This window comes from Sarcophilus harrisii, chromosome 5, assembly GCF_902635505.1.
Source record: "Sarcophilus harrisii chromosome 5, mSarHar1.11, whole genome shotgun sequence".
Lineage (NCBI taxonomy): Eukaryota > Metazoa > Chordata > Mammalia > Dasyuromorphia > Dasyuridae > Sarcophilus > Sarcophilus harrisii.
The window spans coordinates 215588945-215612614 of NC_045430.1; the positions used below are offsets into that span (position 1 = coordinate 215588945).

Sequence of the window (23670 nt, forward strand, 5' to 3'; positions counted from 1 at the left end):
AAAAGAAAAAACAAAACCGACTGTTAGCCAATGTAGAAAAAGCTAAGTAACACTTAAAAACCCTTTTAATTGATCTTTAAACTGTAGTAGTAACCATGGAGAAGACCAAATATTACTTACCTGTTCATATACATCTAAATCTGAATCATCTGGAATCACATGTGGAGAGACTGACATTCCTCCTGTTTTTAGTTCTATTTGCTGAGCTTGTTCTCTATAGTCATAAATGCCACAACCCATCCTGTTAATATAGAAGTATTTATTTAATTCATCATTATTTTAAAATATGTGTATATAGATGTAAAATTTCTATTAAGTATCCTAAATCACTCATTAAAATCATAGTACAGAAGAAAAACTATGCTTTATACTTCCTTATCTAGGAAGTCTCCATGAGTCTTTATAGCCCTCCTCTACAAGTCTCTATTAATCCCCTAGGGAAAATAATTATAGTCAAAGATTATATGTAGAGTATCCATAAATATTCATGTAAACGATTCATAAATTACTGTAAATAAATCGCAAATTTTAAAAATATCTATCCATCTCTAAATATAATGAATTCCTCTAGCCTTTTTTTCCCCCTCTAATACCATTTTCTTTACCCATTTAAACAATTAATGTTCTAGTAGTTAAAGAAATGGAATAAGAAATTAAATGACTATATATATATATATATATATATATATATATATAGTGCCTTGGAAACAGGAGGACTGACTTGCTAGATCATTTCCCTCTTAATGTAAGTGCACTTAAGTTTCAAACAATTTACAAATCCTTCATGGGATTATCTCAACCAAAACTGCAAATATTGTAATTGATCTAAACAAAAGAAGAGGTAAAAGAATAATGGTAAAGAATCTATTATGTCAAAAAATGTCAATTTAAAAAAATTTATATATGATTCAATGAAAAAAATTATTGTAAGCTAGGACAGAATAATAAAAACAATAAAGGAAAAATTAAGCCAGAAAAATTTTCAAGTTGAAACTTTCCAAAGGGATGAAGGGTCTGGAAAATAAGAGGAAGAAAAAAAATTCCTGTCATTATTAGGCTTCCCAAAACTTATAAAGAAAATAATCTTGCCAAATAATAAACAATAAAAGAAAACTTTTGGATAATAATGAAAAAGAGGGGTAGATGGCAAATTGATCAAAGTAAACTAATAGTAAATGAATGCCAAACTCAGCTCACTCAGTACTTTCAATGCCCAACCTCTCCCCCCCACAAAAAACACAATGAAATTAAGCAAATTATCACATATCAAAGTTCCATCATATAGAACTGCACAAGGTTTTTATTCCAAAGGGAAAAAAAAAATTGTAGAAACTGGAATCAGGTAAATTTAAGAGATTTCAAAAAAATAAATCAACTTTCTAAGTATAACTAATCTTTTCAAAGATAAGTAATGGTCATTAAAGCTACATGAATTTGAGAAGTTTAGTTAACCTTACAGTTTCTGACACGAAAAGAAATACAAAAGCACAAGTTCCATCAAGCAAATAAATACTGAAGTGAACAGACACAATCTAGCCTCTTTAGGCCATCGCCATAAAGAGATTAAAAATAACAGTAATATTATGCAGGTTAATTAGTGAGGCAGATAAATGGGTTTAAGGGGATGAGGGGGAAAAAGAAGGAAAAGGAAAGAGAATAAGTTAACTGGTTCATAAGACTAGGGACTAGACTTGTGATTTCATCAGAACAGGGACTCCAGGTGAGGAAATTCCTTGTAACAATGCAGGCTGGCACCTCCTCAGCAACTTGTAATTGTCCAGAATACCCCAGTGAACTGACAAGTTAAAGGACAAGGCCAATGTCACACATTATGTGTGTCAAAAATAGAGTCCAAGTCTTCTTTACCTCAAAGTCAACTCTAACTGTTAGCCAGCCTGATCCTCAGTTAAAATGATTATTATTTATATACAGAGGTAAAAGCCCATCTAATCTAATCCCTTCATTTTATAGATGTTAGTCCAACTAAGTAGGGTGAGAGAGATACAGTAATGAAGGTAAAAAAGCATAGGGAGATTTTAACCAAAATATTGTCTTAGATATAGTGACACAAGCTTATGAACCTACTTCCTAATAGTAAGTGATTCAAAGGACATGAAATCATGTAGCTATCAAAAGAATACAAATGACGAATTTTGTGAATGAAATTCAACAAAGATGAACTGAGACAAATAATCTCTGAGCAAGATAAAATTTTATTAGTAGAATGTGAACCTACCAATAGAATGGATCAAATGGCTGCCTCCATTATGCCAAAAGACAAAGAATTGAAGATACAACTCGTTTTTATATGCATAATATAAAGAACAGGAAGGTAATGATCTAATTGATTATGGGATTGGCAGCATCATAGAAAATGATTAGTTTCACTAAAGGAAGGATTTTACACACACATGGGACTTGGACTATCATTCTTTGTCTCAGACAAAGTGATTTATGGGTTTATAAGACCCAGCTGCATTCTATGGTCACTGAAAGTGAACTGGAAGTAGCAGGCTCATGGGTGCTTGGGATGACGTAGACTACCTTTAACTAGCAAGAATGAGGCTAAAATCAAGACCAGTTTGTCCACTCTCAGGAATAACACAGACTGCATAGAATTTCTAAGGAACTAAAGTTATACAGGATAACAAGTTGCTTTTCTACAAAGTGGTTTGCAGGTGGTGAAGGTAACAATTACTTAAAGTAGTTTTCCTTAACAGTGGTTGTAGGAAAACTTAAACCTTTACATCTAACTTGAGAGAGAAAGATATTTTTGAACTCAGAAACTTCTACATTCAAAGACAGAGAAAAGGCTGAAGTTATTATAAAATACAGAATAAGGTAACTAAATAAAATTCATTAAAGAATGAAATTATAAAACACAAAAATATTTTCACATATCACTGAACATCTAAAAATTGTTTTAACACTAATGATAAAAAATGCCCTTAAAATGTTACATTACAAATGCCAAAACTAGTTAAAGTGATGATTCAATATTGGTAATGATGTGGATAAATATATACACTATCCTCTTGCTGGTAACAATCTTTTTGGACAATAACATATACACACTACAAAACTTATTTTTTATTTTTATTCCTTCTTTCTGGTTTTCTTTGATTTTTGTTTATTTTTGAATTCTTTCATAAAATAACTATTTTGGAAATGTTTTACATCACTGAACATGTATAACCTATACTCTGCTTACTATCTGAAAAATGGGGGGGAAAGGGGGAGACAGAATTTGCAACTCAAAACAAAACAAAACAAAAAACAACAAAAAAAAAAAACCTCAACAAATGTTAAAAATTGTTTTCCATGTAACTGGAGGAAAATAAAATATTATTTAAAATATTTTATTTCCTTGGATCCTCACAACTCTGAGAATTAGGTATTATTATTATAATACTCATTTTTACAGATAAAGAAACTGAGGCAGAGATTAAGTGATTTACCCAAGGTGACACATTTAGAAAGTGTCTTGAAATCACATTTGAATTTGGATCTGCCTGAATTCCAGCCCATATTGGGTCATTTACATGTATGTTTATGTTAATTACATATCTTTATTCTTATAATTAATATCAAAAATCAACTTACTTTGTAAGCACACAGCAGAAGAGAGGTACATATGGCCTCAGTTCCTCAGGAAGCGTATTCAGACTAGAAAAGGCTCTGAAATATACCACACCATTGGTTGGCTGAGCACAGTACTGTATAGGAATTTCATCAGCTATAGGAAAAAAAAAAGTAATTTATAATTAGTGTGAAATTTTAAGTATACCTAGGAAGAAGAATATGTTTATTTTTGCCATTTAAAAATGATGCTGTTCATAGTAAAGAACTAAAATTGTCATCAGATTTAGTGTAATTCTCACTTTCACTTTACATAACCTCCTACAATTTATATCAATTGGTAAAATATTTAAGATTTTAAAAATTCATTTGTAGTAAAATCTGGAATACAGGGTTAGATACAAACTGTTTTCAGTTAAATTTTAAGATTGAGAATTTTGTAACTAGCACTAGCTTAGCATTTAAGGCTTAGTCTAGTTTTTAAGGTTTCTACTTAATCCGGTCTCTGAATAAGAGTTACGAATTCTGGGCTCTACATCTTTGTTTGCATTATAATGTACATCCTGCTCTCCCTGTCTAGTATTTTTAATAAGATCCAAAGCTGGAAAGGACTATAAACATCATTTCATGCAAACTTCCCATTTTATAATGAGGAACAAGGGAGATGACTGGCCCAGTCACAAGGCCAACAAACGGAAGAATCAGGATTCAAACCAGGTCTGTATCCACTTTTCATTCCATTACATAGAAAAAAACTTCTGATTCCTATGACTATACTGTTCCCTGCACATTTTCAGTGCAGGAGACAATTAATTACCACTTATCTAAATGCTGGGGAGGAGGCGGCACCAGATGGGAGTCAGGAAACCTTGTCATTGGCGCTCTACTTCTCTAAGCTCTTTCTTAAGCTTGGACACTCTTGCTCTCCTCAATGAACTCAACCCTATAGGATGATTCTGAACTCAAAACATCTTACTGACAAGTGTAGCATATGCTACCTTATGCTGTGATTTAATTATTTTTACATATATAGTTTCATCACCAAACCAGGTTACACTCTTTGTAGATACACTGGACCTACAAAAAAAATTAACAAATGTTGATGGTGTAAATAATGCATAGTCCTTAATAGCCATAGCTCTTCATATATATAATATTTTATTCTCATGATGACGAAATTATCAATCTTTTTTTTTTTTTTAAAAAGAATTGATCCAATACAATCAAGAACTCTAGCTGAAAATGGTTTGCCTCTCTGCAGATAAAGTAAGAGCATATTTAATGCTGCAATAAAGAAAGTACAAATAGAAAACTACTTTCAAGCTTAGCACCTCATGAAAGATCTAAATAAGAACCAGACACCATCAGTGTTACACTGACACCAGAAATATTTGTGTCTGACAACCTTTGATCAGAAACCATGGTAAAGTCAGGCAGTTACCATAATAACTGAAAAATAACTTATATTGGGTCAATATAAATGCCTGTTAAAGAAGTATGCAGGAAGACAACCTGATTACTACAGCAGTGATGCTTCGGGGATCTAGTTTTATCTTTTTTTCTTTTTTTAAATCGTTTTTACCCTTAATCTTATCTCATGTATAATTTATGTGGCTTTTTCCTGCCTCTTCCTATATTTCTTCCACAGCTACAACTGGGTCAAAAGTACATTTTGGCAAAAGGGTCAAGAGATGAACAACTTCCCTTGAAAACTTGATTGTGAATGAGGAGTGATTCACACTCTTCAAAAAAAAGAAAATTATAAAATCAGACCAAACTATCTCCAAAGAAAATCAAACCCAAAGTATTACATGGTAGGCAAGCAAGTGGATATGCCCCAAGAGAACTAGAGGTGAAATTAAGATTCAATGGTCAGAATACTGTAATTCATGAGAGAAAACAGCATTATGTATTGTACTTGTTCACAACAACTCAAATGAAACCAAAAATTTTTCCCACAACAGTTACATTCACATTACAATGACCTGCTAATGCTGTGTCCAGCTCAGTGAAGGATATAGTGGGCTCAATGTCAGATACTTTTAATGCTGGAAGACAGGTAGCATCTTGTGGCTTACTTTGTAAATCCTGTAATTCTAAACCTAAAAGAAAAAAAGAAATGACATTTATGATTTCAATTTTAACAGGTACATAAACTTATTTACTGATTCTGCAATTAATGCAGCTCAATTAAACATTACGAATGCTTCATTTTTTAAACACCCCTTTATGAATATGCTACAGTATTTCTAAAGACTTTGATTAATATGCTTAGAAAATTGTTTTTTCAAGCTGTCTAAATTGTAAAATGTCCTACAACAAAGGTGAATGGTATTTGATAAGGTAGCAGTAGTAGCTATCATAGAATCACAGAATCAGAGGGGAAAGAGGAGCTCTGCAATCATCTCCTTTAAACCATATCTGTTCAGGAATCATCCCATTAAATCCCAAATCATTATAGAGCTCTATTAAGAAATCAAAATTTGCTATTCCACAACTTTCCTCCATTGTTCCTCATTTTTCCCATTAGAGGCCAGTAAAACAAACCTCATCTCTGTCCCACATGACAGCCCTTTAAATGCTGGAAAATAGTTGTTTGCAATCTTCTGTAGCTTAACCTCTTCACAATTGATGAATTTTATAGCTTGGTTTTGAGTTCATTACAATATTCTGATTATCTGCCTCTAGAAATACTTTAGCTTGTTAATATCCTTCTAAAATTGTGGATTCAAGATATGATCTGACTAAAATACAGTACAGCCAGACTTTTCAAATTTCTTAATCTATACTTCTAAGATGAAGAGAGAAAAGGAAGGACTACATGTACCAATGGACTGACTCTCCTAGTAATTTTTTTTCCTTCTGTTGTTTCTGCATCCTGGCTCTATTTAGTGTTTCTAAAGTCATAGATTCTTCCCTTCTGGACCTTTCCTTAAGTATGCCAAATAAACAAACTTATTGCTTTACAGATGACATTTATATAGCACTCACTCCATGCAAGAACTATGCTAAGTGCGCAAATTTCATTTGATCCTCACTACAACCCTGAGAAATAGGTGCTATTATTATTGCTATTTTAATATGAGATTTAAAACAATTGGTACATAATGAAGTTAACATAACTAGGAGAACAATTTATATGATGACCAAAGCAATAAGTTCAGAGGAAATAATGCTGAAATGAACTCAGAATTCTGTCCAAAATAACAGCAAATCATCATTTGAAAAATATATGGATGAAATATGCTTATTTTGTACCCCATGGCAGAGAGATTACTGACTAGAGGTGTAGAATGAGCTTTCTTAGCATGGCCAATGTTAACTTGTTAAGTACTTGATTAGATATACTTGTTATGTTCAAGGAGAAGCTAATTAATAATAAACAAGGGGGAAAAAATTGTATTTTTATTCAGGGGTATTAACCATTTTAAAAGAATGGTTAACAAAAGTTTAGGTGTTTATGTTAATGATCAATATTAAGTTTTCAATTAAACATTTGAATTTTTTTTTTTAACAAAAGATAAAAAAAAAAAACACAGTAATTTCTGGAATTTAAAAAGTCATAGAAAATAAGTACTACCAGAATATTTCAACAAAACAGATACTATCTGAATGCTGATTCAACATTAACAAAGAAAGGCAGAACTGTGATTCTCTATGTAGCATTGTGGGATCAGACCATTAATTGATATCATTGATATTTCTCATGGTTTCTCAAATTGCAATGTAAGTAAAAAAGCAGAAGCTAAAAAAAAAAAAAATTAAGAATTGATAGGTTGTAATTGATAATGTTGAAGGAGTAACATAGTGATGGCATCACAGATCCACCAAGTATCACATTGTGTCAAAAGTATGTCAACATAAAATAATTGTTTTTTGATTCAAAGACATGTTTGCTTTTCTGCATATATAAGCAGGAATTCATTTATAAAAGTAAAAGGAATAAGGTAAATGTTAAAAATTAAATAGTATGTTTATTAGAAATGTCTCTTCTAAGTTGCAGCACTACTAAACTACTTTCCCTAGTTAGAAATTACAAGAGCTTTATCCTCTCCTCTCCTTATCCTACCACATATCAACAAAGTCCTATAATTCTTTGAAATTTCTTACATGTTTTTGTATTGCTCAAAGAATCTGGCAGAATTAATATATATTGAGTATTCAGTAAATACATCACTGATTGAAATAACTCCAGCTTCTTTATTAACTATGGCAATATCACTTACAATGGAATAGAGTACACATCATGAAATGTTAAAGAAAAGTACTATTTAAAAAGGATATCTTCATATTTAAAAACTTATACAAAATTCTTAACCTTTTTCATATACATATAGCTTGTCTTTTGTAGAAAGAGAATTAATCTTTTGTTTCAGTTTTTCTGTTTCCATTTGTGTTTGCTTCTCATAATACTTTTCATCTGGATTCATAGATAAAGTCAACCTGTGTTGATTATTCTGTAACAAAATAAATCAAAATATTAAAAATTACCACAATGATTTTTCTTTCCCTTGTGCTCTAACATTACAACTAATAGAGAAAATACAAACTATTCACAGGTCAACTCTTGCCAAATGAAATAAAGAACTTTGCTAATTAATAATTTTAATAATGAAGAGAAAAAGATTGTCCAAAAGTATCCAGATAATTAATTCTTTTAGTTCTTTTTGAAAATCCAAGAAAATCCACTCTATGCATAAATAAATAGCTACACAAATTACTTTTAAAACTATTTGTTTACATAAAAATAAATTAACCCTGAAGTAAAAATTAAGTAGAACACAGACTAAAAATCCAACCTGGCATTTATTCACTCTAGGTAATTGATAAATAACTTGCACATTTACTATGTTAATTAAAATGTAAATAAGTAGAAACCCTTGCAATTATTATCCTGCACAAAAAACCTCAAACATTTCAGAGAAAGTGAAATTGCTATTGGGGGTGAGCAGTTCTTATTCCAAGGGGTTTTGTGTAGACAGCTTTAGCCAGTTTTAGTCAAGCATGTTAAAATTAAAATCAATTTTGTGTTTTAGATCAATAGGTAAAACTACACTTATATGTCCTCAAACTACAAAATAGAAATGTTTTCATTAAGCAGAGAGATGCATTCTATTTTTTTTCTTCATATTAGGAAATATGCAGTGAGTATTAACGCTTTTAAATACAAACTAATAAGTGAAGAATTTTCATGACATGAAAAATTAGGCCTTTTTTTTGGGAGGGGGATGACAAATGAGTACTGAGGAATAAGACATTTAAGAATAGCCTAATTTAGAACCCATCAACTTTTTCTTTGTTTTAGATGAATAAATTTTTATAGTTAAGTGCTTAGCTTTATTTCTGTAAATAATATGATATATTCAGAGTCACACTTGAAATCTCAACTCTCTAATGCTGTAAAACCCTCCAAATAATATTTCTTGGGATTCTTACCTCAGTAAATAGAATCCTATCATTACAATGGTTTTTCAATTGCAAAAATAAATAACTTATTCATTCTAACTATATACAGCTGTAACCCACTGCAAACAAAAGAATCAATAGAGCTGCCATTTAAAAAATTTAAAGCAAGGAATCATAAAATGTATTTGTAGCAATCTCAAAAAGCAAGAACAGAACTTCAACTTGGCCATCAGCAATTAAATAAGCTGTAGTCAATTTGGTTTATATACTTGTTTTCAGTATGTATTTGTAATGTACAATTTACTTGTCCTGCCTGTATCAGATTATAAATTCCTTGAAAGACTGGGCCATTTCCTTTAAAAATGCACAACAAATTATTACCTAAATAATAAACAATACAGAGAAAAGTATACTGGTTTAAAATTATGCATAACAATTTCATGAATTAAAAATAACATTAATGATCACTTAAGAGACTACAAAAAGAATAGGACTACCCATATCTTATAGTAATAATGATTTATTATTCAATTGGTTAGATCTAGCATAGGCTGGTATATCCCATGAAATATAAAATTATGTACAGGAAAACAACTTCTCCTATCCTATAATACAAGTGTTAGCTTTGCTCGACATTAGTTCTTTACAAACAAGGGTTTCACCTATTCACCAGTAAACCTAGGAAGCAATATGGCATAAAGAATACAGTTCTGGCTTTCAAAACAGAAAAAATGGGACCCAGATCTGTTTTTCCAATACATACTAAATAGGTGACTGTCAGCAGTCATTGAACCTCTCAGTGTCCCAGACAATTCTTTAAGTTACAGATAAACTGCTGACACTGAGCAATGGAGTAAAATGATGAAATCTAGTTAATAAAAAGAAGTCAGCTAATATGACACTAATACTAATACATTATGCAAAACAGCTCCAATTCATGCCTCAAATCCATGATTTTCTCTGTAAATTTCTTCAAATTCTACTTCTAGTTTTTCCTAGATCATTGTGAAATCATGAATACAATTTCTCCATTCTTCTTACCTTAAAATATTGCTTGACTTTTTCTTGAAGAAAATTTGGATTCTCCTTAAGGCACTGTCTGAATCGAGTCACTTGATTTCCTAGATTTAAAAGTTCAATGGGATCTCCTTCATGATTCCAGCAGGAAGCTATGTACTATAATAAAGAATTTTCATTGGGAACACAATGTATATATATTCTAGTTAGAAAACATCACCATGCTTAAAAGCATTCAAGTACGTCAATACTATTTGTTTTGTTTTAGACATCCCATTGTCATTTTACATATGAGATTCTGACAGAAAAATCCCAATCCAGATTAGGAAAATAACAGTCACCTATGTTTCCTTATGTTCGCATATCCCATCAGGAATGCAGAGATGATGCCAAGATTTACTAAGTTTGGCTTCAGGATGTACAAGTATATTATAGTCTGTTATTCAAGGACATTTCACTTGTATATGTTCAAAAGAATAGAATGGCAAGTAAAAATATAATACAGAATAATTTCTTTTAATTAACATCTAATATTTTATTCTTTAAGGATCTTTAAGACAAGTTCACTGATAAACTAAAAAAACAGTGTAGCTTAATGTAACAAGCTGATGAAATCCAAAAATTTTTCACACCTCAACAGATAACCTTCTGGTGAGAAGCTTCTCTAATATGAGCCTTATCTAGGGTTAAGAGATAAATAATCTGTACCTGAAGCATTTTTACCTTGGTAAAACTTCCATTCTGATAAATAAAATACAGCACCATGTTCATGCCTTCATAATATAGCACTGATATACCATATTAAGGTGAACACTAGCATACTGCCTAAAAAAATAGCAAATTTCACTTAAAAATGACATTAATATCAACTTAAAACTTCTCTTTCATTAATTAAATGTAGAAATTTACTTTTTAGGGGAAAAAAAGCATCTCAAAAGAGCCAATTGTGTTTAAATAGGAAAATTTTACCTGAAAATGGTTAACTAAGGCAAACAAACAATGGAGACAAAATATGGACTATAATTAAATATTTCTACAAATATTTGAACTTTCTAATACCCTAGGGGAAACAAAATTAAGTAATCACTAACTGATGACAGGGCAAGTCCAAAACTAGTTGATTGATGCTTCATTTGGATTTCAATTTTGTGTAGTAAAGCTTCAACTCGATCATCTTCAAACCCTTTCCTAAAGGACAAAAGCATAAAAAGAATAAATGAAACCTCAAAGAATTATGGAACAAATGAACTGTCAATACTATAATCAACTGAGACATAATACATAAGATTATTAAGGATGAGCTAAGTATCAGTTACAGGATGAAGAAATTAAAAAAAAGAAAGAAAGAAAAAGGATCATCTTTTCTAATTTAGATCAATGACTAGAACTTTTTAAACTATGTGCCTGGAAAAATCGTGTTCAAAATTCTTAACAATTCAATGTTACTTACTCAATAACTTCGTCAATTGTTTTAGTAATAATCTGTTTGACTGTTTCCATGTTCTTGTCAGCAATCCCCTGTAGGCCCACACTAAAGAAAGCCTCTCTTGTATAGCCATTATACCTAAAATACAAACATGCTGAAAATGCCAGAATCTGAACAGTTTTATAAATGAAAACTTTCAAAATTAACTTATTAATGTTTTAAAAGAAAAAAAACCTGCAAAACGGTCCAAATCAAAGTCTTTAAATTCTTCATGGATCAATTAAAGTGACCACTGCTAAAAAATGTTAAGTTCTTTTGTGGATACATCAGCCATTATTTAAAATGTCTAATGTAATTCATGAAACTTCAAAAAATACAAATCTAAAGAAAAAGAATAGCTAAATTGCACAAAAGACTGAAATATAAACATGTTCTCTACTTAATGTAATATATGAAAAATAGGCAAAGGATCTATGACTTCCATTTGTATTGTAAACTCCCAAGGAATGAAAACTGCCCCATCAAAACCACTTTGCACCTTTTTTTTTTTTAAAGCAACAGATAACTTTTGGAGAACTGCCTAGAATTATGCCTCAAAGTGAAGGGAAAAAGACAAAAATTTCTAACAGCTAATTTTATAATAGCAAAGAATTAGAAAATAAACAGATTCAAAACAACTGAGAGCTGAACCTATCAAAGCATAGGAATACAATGTAAAATTATCATACCATAAGAAACAATGAAAGGGTTGCTTTCAGTGAAACTTAAGAAAAGTTGAATGAAGATGAAGTGTGAAATGGACTAAGCTAAAATGATTTATACAATAATAACACTATAAAAATAGATAATGTTAAAAGATTTAAAAACTGATCAATGCAATGGCCAATCACACTTCCATTAAATGATGATGATTAAAAAAAAAAAAAAAAGCATGCTACTCACCTCTAGGCAGAGGTGACAAATTCAGGAAAAAAAAAAGTACCATGTATTTTTTGGACACAGCCAAAAAAAGGAAACTATTTTGCTTTATGCAAATGCATACTTACAAGAAGCTTGTTTTTTCCTTTATTTTTTTTTTTCAGTGATGATGGGAGTGAGAAGAAGAAAAGAAATTTCATTTTTATTAATTAAAAAAAAATTCAGCAGTAACACTTACCCAACATCTGGAGAAAAGTCTGTGCCAAGACCAGATTCAATCAATGCTTTATAAAATGGAGAATTAGGTCCATCAATCAGTAGTGAAGACAAAAGATTCAGGGTGAAGGATTCAAATATATCTGTAATACTATATTGATAAGATAATTCAGCAATTTAACTATAATGTTTATTCTTATGTAAAATGAGAGTTGGACCAGATGGCCTACAGCAACCCTTCTAAACTCTACACCTATGACGCTGTGTTTCTTTGTGCCTTTCATCATTCCATAAAATTTTTACAACGGAGCACCAAGTTGTACATGGCAGAGTAAAATTCTTTTCCCACATCTCCTCTAGAACAAGCATTATGTCCCTTCTCTTTAATGACCAGACTACAAATATATTAAGAAAGTAAAAATAATATTCATTTTTGACAGTATCAAATATTTTCTAATGTTTTTGTTTTTAACCATCCTTAGTAAAAGTTTCTAATATATACTTTACTATTAACATTTCATTTTCCCTTTTCTAAAAATTGAAGTATGAAAATTTCCTTATTAACTTTTAATTTGTAGATAAAACCAAAATTCCTTATATGTCTATTTTTCTTAAATTTTTCAAATTTTAAAAAACACAATTTAGTACTTACTTAGTATACTTACTCTGGCAAAAGGAAACTGACCCCAATAGTTGTTTGTTTATTTGGGTCTGTTGCAAATTTATCTGGACCACATGTCACATGGTATTCCCTCTGAAAATATTTTTAACAACAACAAAAAAAAAAAAAATTAATACAAGTAATCAATATCAATAAAATGATTCTCAATAAAAGATGCCCTTCTCTATATTTTAAGTGAATTTTTCATTTTTCTCTGTGAAATAAAACAATCTTAACTACATGGGGGCTTGTTTTTGAACCCATCATAAAAAAAAAAAAAAAAAAAAAGAAGCCAATCTTAATCAGTACATATAACAGAAGCTATAATAATATATTATAGATCAAATACTTACAGGTGTATCCCAAAGCTTCTGGGCTGGCACTGAAGTATTAGGCTCAATTCTCTGAAATTTATTTAGAGCTTCTTCATGAATTTGCCTCAAATGCTGTTCCAATGGAAGGTTGCCATAAGTAAAGAACCTGAATATTAAGAAGAATTGGCTTATTTTCATTTAGCTTGATCACCTAGAACTAAATAATGATAGTTTTTTTTCAAAGATACATATATATATATATATATTTATAGCTCTCAAAGATATTCCTAGCTCAAAATGATTCAGTTAAAAATAATCTTTAGATGCTCCAAGTCATTATTAATCAGAGAAATGCAAATTAAGACAACTCTAAGATACCACTACACACCTGTCAGATTGGCTAAGATGACAGGAAAAAATAATGATGATTGTTGGAGGGATGCGGAAAACTGGGACATTGATGCATTGTTGGTGGAGTTGTGAAGCAGGTCCAACCATTTTGGAGAGTAGTTTGGAACTATGCTCAAAAAGTTATCAAACTGTGCATACCCTTTGATCCAGCAGTGTTACTACTGGATTATATCCCAAAGAGATTATAAAAGAAGGAAAGGGACCTGTATGTGCACGAATGCTTGTGGCAGCCCTTTTGTAGTGGCTAGAAACTGGAAACTGAATGGATGTCCATCAGTTGGAGAATGGCTGAATAAATTGTGGTATATGAAAATTATGGAATATTACTGTTCTGTAAGAAATGACCAACAGGATGATTTCAGAAAGGCCTGGAGAGACTTACACGAACTGATGCTGAGTGAAATGAGCAGGACCAGGAGATCATTATATACTTCAACAACAATACTAGATGATGACCAGTTCTGATGGATCAGGCCATCCTCACACGAGATCAACCAAATCATTTCTAATGGAGCAGTAATGAACTGAGCTAGCTATGCCCAGAAAAATAACTCTGGGAGATGACTAAAACCATTACATTAAATTCCCAATCCCTATATTTATGCACACATGCATTTTTGATTTCCTTCACAAGCTAATTGTACAATAATTCAGAGTCTGATTCTTTTTGTACAGCAAAATAATGTTTTGGTCATGTGTACTTATTGTGTATCTAAGTTATATTTTAATATATTTAACATCTACTGGTCATCCTGCCATCTGGGGGTAAGAGGTGAAAAACTGGAACAAGAGGTTTGGCGATTGTTAATGCTGTAAAGTTACCCATGTATAAATCCTGTAAATAAAAGGCTATTAAATTAAAAAAAAAAAAAAATCTTTAGCTGAAATGACTAAAGGAAACTAGTAATATTAGAAAATAGTTTGTAAAAACTTGAAGAAAAAAAAAGCTGAAAAAATGAGGTTAAATGCAAAATTAGCAATATAAAATTTTTAAAAAGCAGGAACTTCAATAGTCTTTTGCTTATCTCAATTTCTATGATTATTTAATTCTGCTGGAAAATAACTGCCCCCCCACCCTATAACTCCAAATTGAAAAAATCCTTATTAACAACCCTTAATATTAATACTCTCCCCCTACCCATTCAACCAGACTTGACTATTAAGCAAAGATTTTTAAATTCACAAGCTCTGTATCATATTAATATCTATATCTATAATTCTTTTATATATATATATATATATATATAAACATCAGAGCAGTTCAAGTTCTAATATATTAAATATAAATTTTAAAAATTAACAATATTAAAAACAGATCTCAAAGAATTTCTAAAAAGATGTTACAATAGCATTTAATGTTAAAATCTAGAAACTTCTCAAAAATTACACATTATTTCCAAGATTCACTATTTTCAAGTCTCTTGGTATCCAAAAAGCATGAATAATAATCTATGTTTAAAAGATGCTGATGATCATTAAGCAGAAACTTCAAAGTTAAGGAATTCCTTCTCTCCCCACCCCTTACTCAATGGAACATCTACTTTTCATTTATTTATTTACTTTTTGCTGGGACAATTGGGGTTAAGTGACTTTCCCAGGGTTACACAACTAAGTGTCTGAGACCAGATTTGAACCAAGTCCTCCTGATTTCAGGGCCGGTGCTCTACCCGCTGTGCCACCTAGCTGCCCCAGAACATCCATTTTTTAATTCAGTGTTTTACTGACATCAAATAAAAGGCCAAAAGAAATAAAAAATATGGAACATTTCATGAATTCAAGTGTAATTCCATCAGAATATATTCTATTACTAAATTATTATTATATGTGTCTATGAAAGTAAATAAGGAACCAAAAGTAAAAAAAAAAAAATAAAAATAAAAATTCAATTCTAAGGACTAAAAGACTATTACCTAGCATTACTTGGATGGTAATGAGTAGCATGGAATTGTTTAAGTTGTTCCCATGAAAGATCAGGGATGTTTAATGGATTACCACCAGACACAACTGAGTAAGTATGATCAGGAAGGAGTTGATTTTGAAGGGACTGCGAGAATATCCTCTCATTATCTGTCTTGAAATGAAAACATAAAAATTACAATTTAGCATAACAAACAAACAATATGTTATGACATGCAAATATAACATTTGTTTAAATTAAAATTTATTCTAATATATACATATACATATATATGTGTGTGTGTGTGTGTGTGTGTGTGTGTGTGTTTGTATGTATAAAAATTTATAGCATGTAGTTCCAGTGATCAGGCAAGAAAAAAATAACTGAAATAGAAGTTAAAGAGCAAGAATAATAGAGAAAATAATATAGATTCCTACAAGGTACAACAGAAGGTAAGCCTGTCATAAGAAAGGGATTCAAGAATGTATGAACTACACCTGAAAAACGAAAATCAAAATTTACTAATGATCCTACAATGTATTCTAATCCAAACTTCTAGGACCAATATTGGACACATTTGATCACTCCCATTCTTGATACCCTTCTCCTTTATCAATTTTTCTAGTTATACGCCTACTTCTTTTTGCTTTGTCTTCTGCACATTCATCAATGGTTCCAATCTTTTAGGTATGAATACTCTGGTTTAATGTAATAAATCAACAGAACCCCACACAACAGATCTTGTATTAACAGTATTTGTTTATTGAGAATATTTTTGTTAAGAACTACCATACTTTCAATAACTCTTTTAAATGTTGCCTATTATAAAAGCAACTACATACACAATTGAAAAACAGTAAGTCAAACTGCCTACTTTGTTGGAGCTATAATTAAAATCAAAATGACTCCTTGATATGTATGGATAAATTACTGGGCTCTTTGCAATAACTGTGAGGTTCCTTGGTGTAAGAGGAGGAGGAACCACTCCCCAAAATAAAGCCCAACATTTATTCTATCTTTTATTCTCTTCTTTCTCTACCATCTCTTATAGTTTCAACTATATCCTTTATGTAGATAACCTTCAAATCTGTATCATCAGCCCTGACAAATTCCAGGCTTAATTTCATAACTTCTTCTGCTTATTTCCTTCTACAAATCTTGCCACCACCTCACACTCAGGTCCCAAAGTCTAATTCTTCATCAAAGCACCATGTCCTTCTGATTTCTCTATCACTGACCATATCATCATGACTTTCCCAGTCACACCTAATCTCTGATTTCTTCACTCTGCTTCTCAAACATACAATAAGTTGGGAAAGTTTGAGAGTCCTTCATAACCTTTTGTCACTATCCTCTCCTTTCTATTCCTATGATTACCACCAAAGTTAATAACATCATTGTTTACTCTCTACCACAAACACCTTCACTGATCCTTCTTTCTCTCAACTTTACTTCTACATGCCATTACAAAAAGGTGGTCGAGCACAACATACAAGAAGGAGCATGGATTTGCATTGAGCTTGCCTAGCTTCAGCCTTGCTACTTATTTATCAACGTCACTTAAGATACTTAACTCTCTTGGGACTCGAAACAGATGATCTTTAAGACCTTTTCCAATTCTATTTTATGGATACTCTCAGGGTACAGATCTGATTACATCAATTACTACTGATCAAAAAATTTAATTGCTTTTCAATGCTTACCTAATAAAGTCCATACTCTTTTGGTCTCATTTATGCCCCACTATAATTTGATGCCAATATTCCTTTCTAGTATTAGCTCATGAGACTCCTCTCCATATACCCTAGGTTCCAACCAAACCAAACTATTTCCAAGTTTCCTACTATTGTATCTGTGTTTGTATCATTCCCTACTTATGTAAAGTTTTCTTCCACCTATTATAATCCTGCCTAAAATTCATGTAGCCTTCCCTAATTTCCATAGCCAAAAGTAGTGTCTTTCTCCTTTGGATTTTAAAGAAAAGAAAAAAAAAAAATCAGACTTGTCATAAGCAATATGTTTCTACTGTGCCAGATTTTTACTACCTATTAATTGTACTGAATATATATATATAGTTATTTTAGGTTAAGATCTTTATTAGTAAAAAAAAAAAAAAAAAAAAAAAGAACTAGGCAATAATTTTCAAACCAAAACCAAATAAATTTGTCTTATTCAAATAGCTAGGGTATCTCTCTTAATATAAATTACAAAGGAAAAACTTACAAATGCTCCTTTCATTTCATTAAAAACGACTCCTTTAAAGACAAGTTGTGTTTGGGGGTTACTTGGATCCTCATGTTCTAGTCTCCAACCTTCTTGCCTAAATAATAAATAATTATAAGACCACTGATTTTAACTGATATCATTTATAATGAATATGAGTAAGTATTACATACCAGAAGTCCAGTTCCCTCAAACATGGAAAGAAGACTGCATCCAGATATACTGAGAGGAGATTCTGAAAATCCTTATTATTTTGTGTTGAAAAGGGATATAATGTGTAATCACTAGCTGGGTACAAATGACAAGAAAGATTTTTTTTTGTTACAATAAATCCCTAAGAAAATAACACATTTTCAACTCAATTTTTCCTCAGCATTTAACTAGGAATTCAATTTTATATTTTCAATTTTATAATTAAGAAATGCTTACATCTAAGTGATGCTGTTCTGCTTGCTAAAGGAGTCCAACTTGTTTAGTTCCATTTCAGCTATATATATTTTCCAAGTTCCCTTGGAGAAATTAAGATACTATTCAGAATCATTTGATTCTTTGATAAGAAATCCACTTGATGGTCAATTGACAACATTCACATCTTTTCTCATGTCTTTCATGAATGACAAAAGTGGGTGACATATCTCTAATAAAGCTATTCAATATTCTGATAATTAACTGAAGTCAAATTTGGAGGAGGGAAGGTATTGTTTCTGAATAGACATCTCTTTAGCTTGTATTTTCTAGTTTATAATAAAAATATCCTTAAACATATTTTGAACTTTAAATTATTAAAAATATTTACAAATTTCTTGGTGAAATTCATGGCTATGTTTCTGAGATTCTGAAACTTTGGTTTCCATATTTCTATATCAACATCTGATTATTAAAACAAGATTGAATTTACAAAATAACTCCTATTACACTCGCATCCCAAGTTCATTAAAAATCTTTTAAATCCATCTAATTACAATCTTCTAATAATGAAGACTAAGAGTTCAGAAGAGGAAAACCAACTTCTATGGATATATCTTCAAAGTCAAACCCATTTAAGCAATTACAAATGTGATAATCTCAAAAGTTAGATTGTACTCACCTGTAAATGCATTCATAAAAGTGGCTAATGATCTGTTTAGCATTTTGAAGAAAGGATCTCTGCAGGGATACTTCTGAGAGCCACAAAGAACAGTATGCTCAAGAATATGTGGAACACCAGTGCTGTCCATTGGAGTAGTACGAAACTGTACACTAATGGGGGAAAATACCCAATAACTTTAAGATCTAAAACTACAAAGAAAACAATTCATACACATGTCAAAATAAAATCACCCAAAATTTGCTTCTCTTTAAAATGCTATGCAAATAACCATTTTGCATCATTCCTTTCAACTGACTTCAAACAGCACACATATCTTGAACTAGACTACGTAACAAAGCACTATACTAACTGTTAAGGGTAAGACAAAGATAAATGTGGCCCCATCGCCACTTTCAGGGAGTTTATAATCTAGTGGAAAAGCATTTTGTTATGTACTATGGCAAATGGTAACTAATAAGGAAAGAAATTTATAAAAATGTTATTTTATATCTTTTACTAATGTATACTTAGTATTTCTGGGGGAAACAAAAACATCTCAAGAATGTGTTTAAATTTTATAGCCTACCTAAATAAATTATTGGCATCTTCTCTTGCCACATGTAAATATTTAGCACCTGTGTTGTCATGATTGAGTTTCACAGCAACTAAGAATAGATCAGGAATAGGTGTGATCTGCATTAGAAAGAAATATATAAATATCATTTCAATTGACAACACCTGACAAACTTCAAATATGTCATTTTTTTAAAAAAAAATTTAAACTATCAGATAATACTGTAAAACTAACTTAATAATTGATTTTTCTATGACTGAAATGCTCTGCAGTCATTATTCCTGGTAATTTTTATTTATAAATTTATTTCCCCCCCCACTTAATAGTATTTTCTCCCTGACTTAATAATATTTTTTCCCAATTACAGTAAAGATAGTTTTCAACATTCACTTTTATAAGTTTTGAGTCCAATTTTTTTTTCTCCCCTCCTCTCTCTCCAAGACAGCAAGCAATCTGACATAGGTTTGTATTGTATCTATTAATATCTCTGGGGTTTCAAAGTTCTAAAGATTTACTGAACACCATAGAAAATACATCTACATTTACACAGCTTAGGTATTTAATAGTATCTTTAGTTATTACTTTTATTTTTTCAAATTAAATCACAATTTTGTTTTAAATTTTATTTTCCTAAAATTGGACATTAGGCCAAACCAAAATTTAAGAACATCCCCATGGAACAAGTTGCATTAAACTGACATAGAATATTTTTTAATCTAAAAGAGAGAGAGCGAAATTTTTACAGTAAAATTCTTACAGTAAAAGTTTTTGCATCAATTGATGAGTCTCATCCTTCATAAGACTATAAAGGAAAACAATACCCCAAGTAAAGTAAATTGAGGTCATCAGCACACTATTTTGAAAGAAAAAAAGGTCTATCCTCTTATTCACAAATTCTAATTGTTAAAATAAATTTCCACAATCCTTTTACCTATACTTCAACATTGTATATCATAGAAATATCAAAACAAAGAACATACCTGATTTATAGTAAATCCATGGATTTTGTCACCTACTTTATACTCTAGGGCTCTATCACATGCTGTATCACTTCTCCACCTCCATGGCTTGTAATTTACAAATCTATATAACAAACATAAAAATCAAATAAAATTGAGTTGTTTTGAAGAGAAGTAATCTAGGTATAATTGAATAACAATTTTTATTGGCTGTGAACAGTTAACATTCAAAGAGTTAATACACATTATTTAAATTCGGCCCTTTACTCACAAATCTAAAAATTTTACCATCTTATGAAAGTTTTTCAGTGTTAAGGTCATGAAAAGTTCTAATCACTTAACATTTTTAAAAAGTATTGAAAAATCTTCATAAATCACTTTGATCTAAATTTCTGAAAGTGATACACATCTAATTTTATAAAAGTAAGATGTTTTATTCAACGTTTCATTTAACTAAGGTTATCCTTATGTTATTATGGTATAAGTTTTATCTTTATTCTACAATTCATCTCCCAAAAATATAACAGAAAACATATTTTTAATATGAGTGAGTAAATTTAATCTCCAATTTACAAATCTGAGTATGTTAACAAAATATATTATGATCAACTTTTTATAGCAAGTCCTAGAATCCAAGGACTTGAAAGGGCTTTGAAGTAGTCAATTACATACAACCAGAGAATTTACCAAAAAAAAAATAAATAAATTTTTAAAAAAATCACAAATGTTGCAATGAAACAGACTTCTAGAAATGGTTTTAAAATGTTATTCCACTGATGCAGAAAGACCACGGATAAATGGGTGGAGATATCACATAAACAATTAAGCCATGGTATGGAACTAAAAAGTGCCTTTTAACATTTGGGGAGAAACAGAAACAACCATACTTGTAAGGATCAATGAGATGGGATTAAAAAAAAGCAGAATATTTCTCAATCAAAAGATCATAAGTTCAGATCACAAAATGACAATGGTCATCCAGAGGGACAGGGCAGGAAGCATTCATGCCTTTCTTGATTATCTCCAAGAAGGGAGTAGCCACTGCTTTTCTAGGCAGTCCATTCCTTCTGTAGATACTTTTATTTTGATGAAGTTTTTCCTGATATCAATCCTAAATCTACCTCTCTTCAACTTATCATCATAGTTCTTGATTCTGCTCTCTGTAGCCAAAGAAATCCTCCCTCTACATGCCAGTCCTTCAAGTACCTGAAGACAACAGCTGTCACATTTCCCAACTTTCATATGACATGAATTAAAGACCCATCAAACTACTCACTATCTCTTTGAGTTCTTGGAAACTTTGCCTTCTAATAATTTTGCCAAAACTTGTCGCAATTTTTTATTTGTTTGGCAGTCACAAAACTGGGTTGCTGCTCCTCAATGAAGAGATTTTTTTTTTAAGAATTGCTACTTAACCATAGAGAGTTAAGATGGAGGCATCTTAAACTTGTGAAATGGATTTTTTAAACCCATGTATAAGATTTTACATTCATTATCCTTACCAAATTTCATCTTATGAAATAATGCCCTTGCCTGGTGAAATCTTTCTGGACTCCTTGGAATTACTTTTAGTTATCCTTTACATCTACAAATGTGATGGGCATGATATTTATATATATCAATAAAAATATTAAATAGCAAAGGGCTTGCACAAAAGCTTTGAATATTATATTAGAAGCCTTCTTCCATGTTGAAATTAACAATATAAATCAACCTTTTAGTCTGATTATCTAACCAATTCCAAGTGGAACCAATCCAAGGAAAGAGTCCTTCTTGGATAGCCATCAAAGAGATTGAGAAGGGAAAGACAGAAGAAGGACTGGGAGAAAGCCATACTGAAAAATCCCAAGAGGAGTGTTTCTATGAGAAAAGGATGATTTTTTAAAAAGTGCTGTAGGATTAAGAATGAAGAAAAGCCATAGAAATTTGGCCATTAGAACATAAGTAAGCTATGAAAAGAGCAGGTTTCATGTGAGTGATGAGTCAAAGCTGAAAGTCAAAGTGCAAGGATGAGATGAGAAAGTGGAGAACAACGAGAGTTAACAGTTTTTGTTTTTCCTAGACAATTGAAAGAGTGTGAAATGCTTGAGGGGAACAATTGATTGAAATGAAGTTCCTTTGAGAACAGGGCAACTCTAGGCACTTAGTACAGAGAATGATTGAAGATTGGAAGAGGTAATCAAAGGGAAAAGTTCAAAAAGCAAATAGGACAGGATAGGGTCAAGTACTGAGAAATTAAAGGACTACCTCTTCCTCCAAGACCAGACCAATAAGAGAGTGGGAGAATGAGAGAGAAGTGTTTAAGGTATACTTAGAAGAGAAAGGCATACTTTTCTGGATTTTCTCAGCTATAAAACACCATGTCTACCTTGCATTTATAAGACTTTCTATGGGAAAATAATAGGATTTGGAGCTGGAATTAAATTTAGGGATCATCTAGTCCAAGAGATCACTTTTTTTTTTGTTCCCCTTCATGGACACCTCTCCAGCAGTCCTGGTAAAGTCTATCTCAATCTTTTTTTTTCTGAAAAATGTTTTTAAATGCATAACATGTTGAGGATTTTAAAAAATTCTATTACAGCCCTCAAAATATTATTCCTACCCAAATTCTTGGGCTCCCCTGAAATCAAAGAACTCAGAGTTAAGAATCCCTTATCTACCTTCCCCTCTAAATTTGACAGATGAGAAAACTCAGATCCAGAGAGATTAAGTAACTTCAGTAACAGAATTCAAACCCATGCATTCTGTTAAGTTCAAATGTCTTAGAAATTTTGTGTAAGGCAAAAAATTTAAATTCCATTTAAGGAAGAATAGAATTAAGGAAGTTTTAGGTGTCTTCTTCTAACCCTGGATAGGTAAGGTTATTTAAGGATTCTGTGCTCTATAAAATCATAATTACCTGATGGAATCAAAAAAATTTTTAATCCTTATGAGTGACACTTTTCATACTGCTTCTTTACAATCTGCATTAATAACCGTTGGACAAAGAGGAAGAGAGGG

At 31.1% G+C, this 23670-nt stretch overlaps 1 protein-coding gene across 2 annotated transcripts in view; it reads right to left on the reverse strand.

The window, feature by feature from the left end:
• Positions 1-23670, reverse strand: part of PITRM1 (pitrilysin metallopeptidase 1) — a 42221-nt gene that overhangs the window by 17598 nt on the left and 953 nt on the right. The window contains exons 2-17 of one of the 2 annotated variants that reach the window (XM_031939624.1): positions 20692-20794; positions 19724-19830; positions 19156-19307; positions 18242-18356; positions 18069-18165; positions 15859-16019; positions 13577-13703; positions 13228-13316; positions 12585-12713; positions 11453-11566; positions 11094-11190; positions 10027-10161; positions 7898-8036; positions 5565-5681; positions 3604-3736; positions 121-241 (exon numbers count right to left, since the gene is read on the reverse strand). In XM_031939624.1, the coding sequence (XP_031795484.1) occupies positions 121-241; positions 3604-3736; positions 5565-5681; positions 7898-8036; positions 10027-10161; positions 11094-11190; positions 11453-11566; positions 12585-12713; positions 13228-13316; positions 13577-13703; positions 15859-16019; positions 18069-18165; positions 18242-18356; positions 19156-19307; positions 19724-19830; positions 20692-20794 (1936 nt within the window). Of the gene's footprint in view, positions 1-120; positions 242-3603; positions 3737-5564; positions 5682-7897; positions 8037-10026; positions 10162-11093; positions 11191-11452; positions 11567-12584; positions 12714-13227; positions 13317-13576; positions 13704-15858; positions 16020-18068; positions 18166-18241; positions 18357-19155; positions 19308-19723; positions 19831-20691; positions 20795-23670 lie in introns of those variants that run through there. The other variant, XM_031939625.1, reaches the window with a different exon arrangement.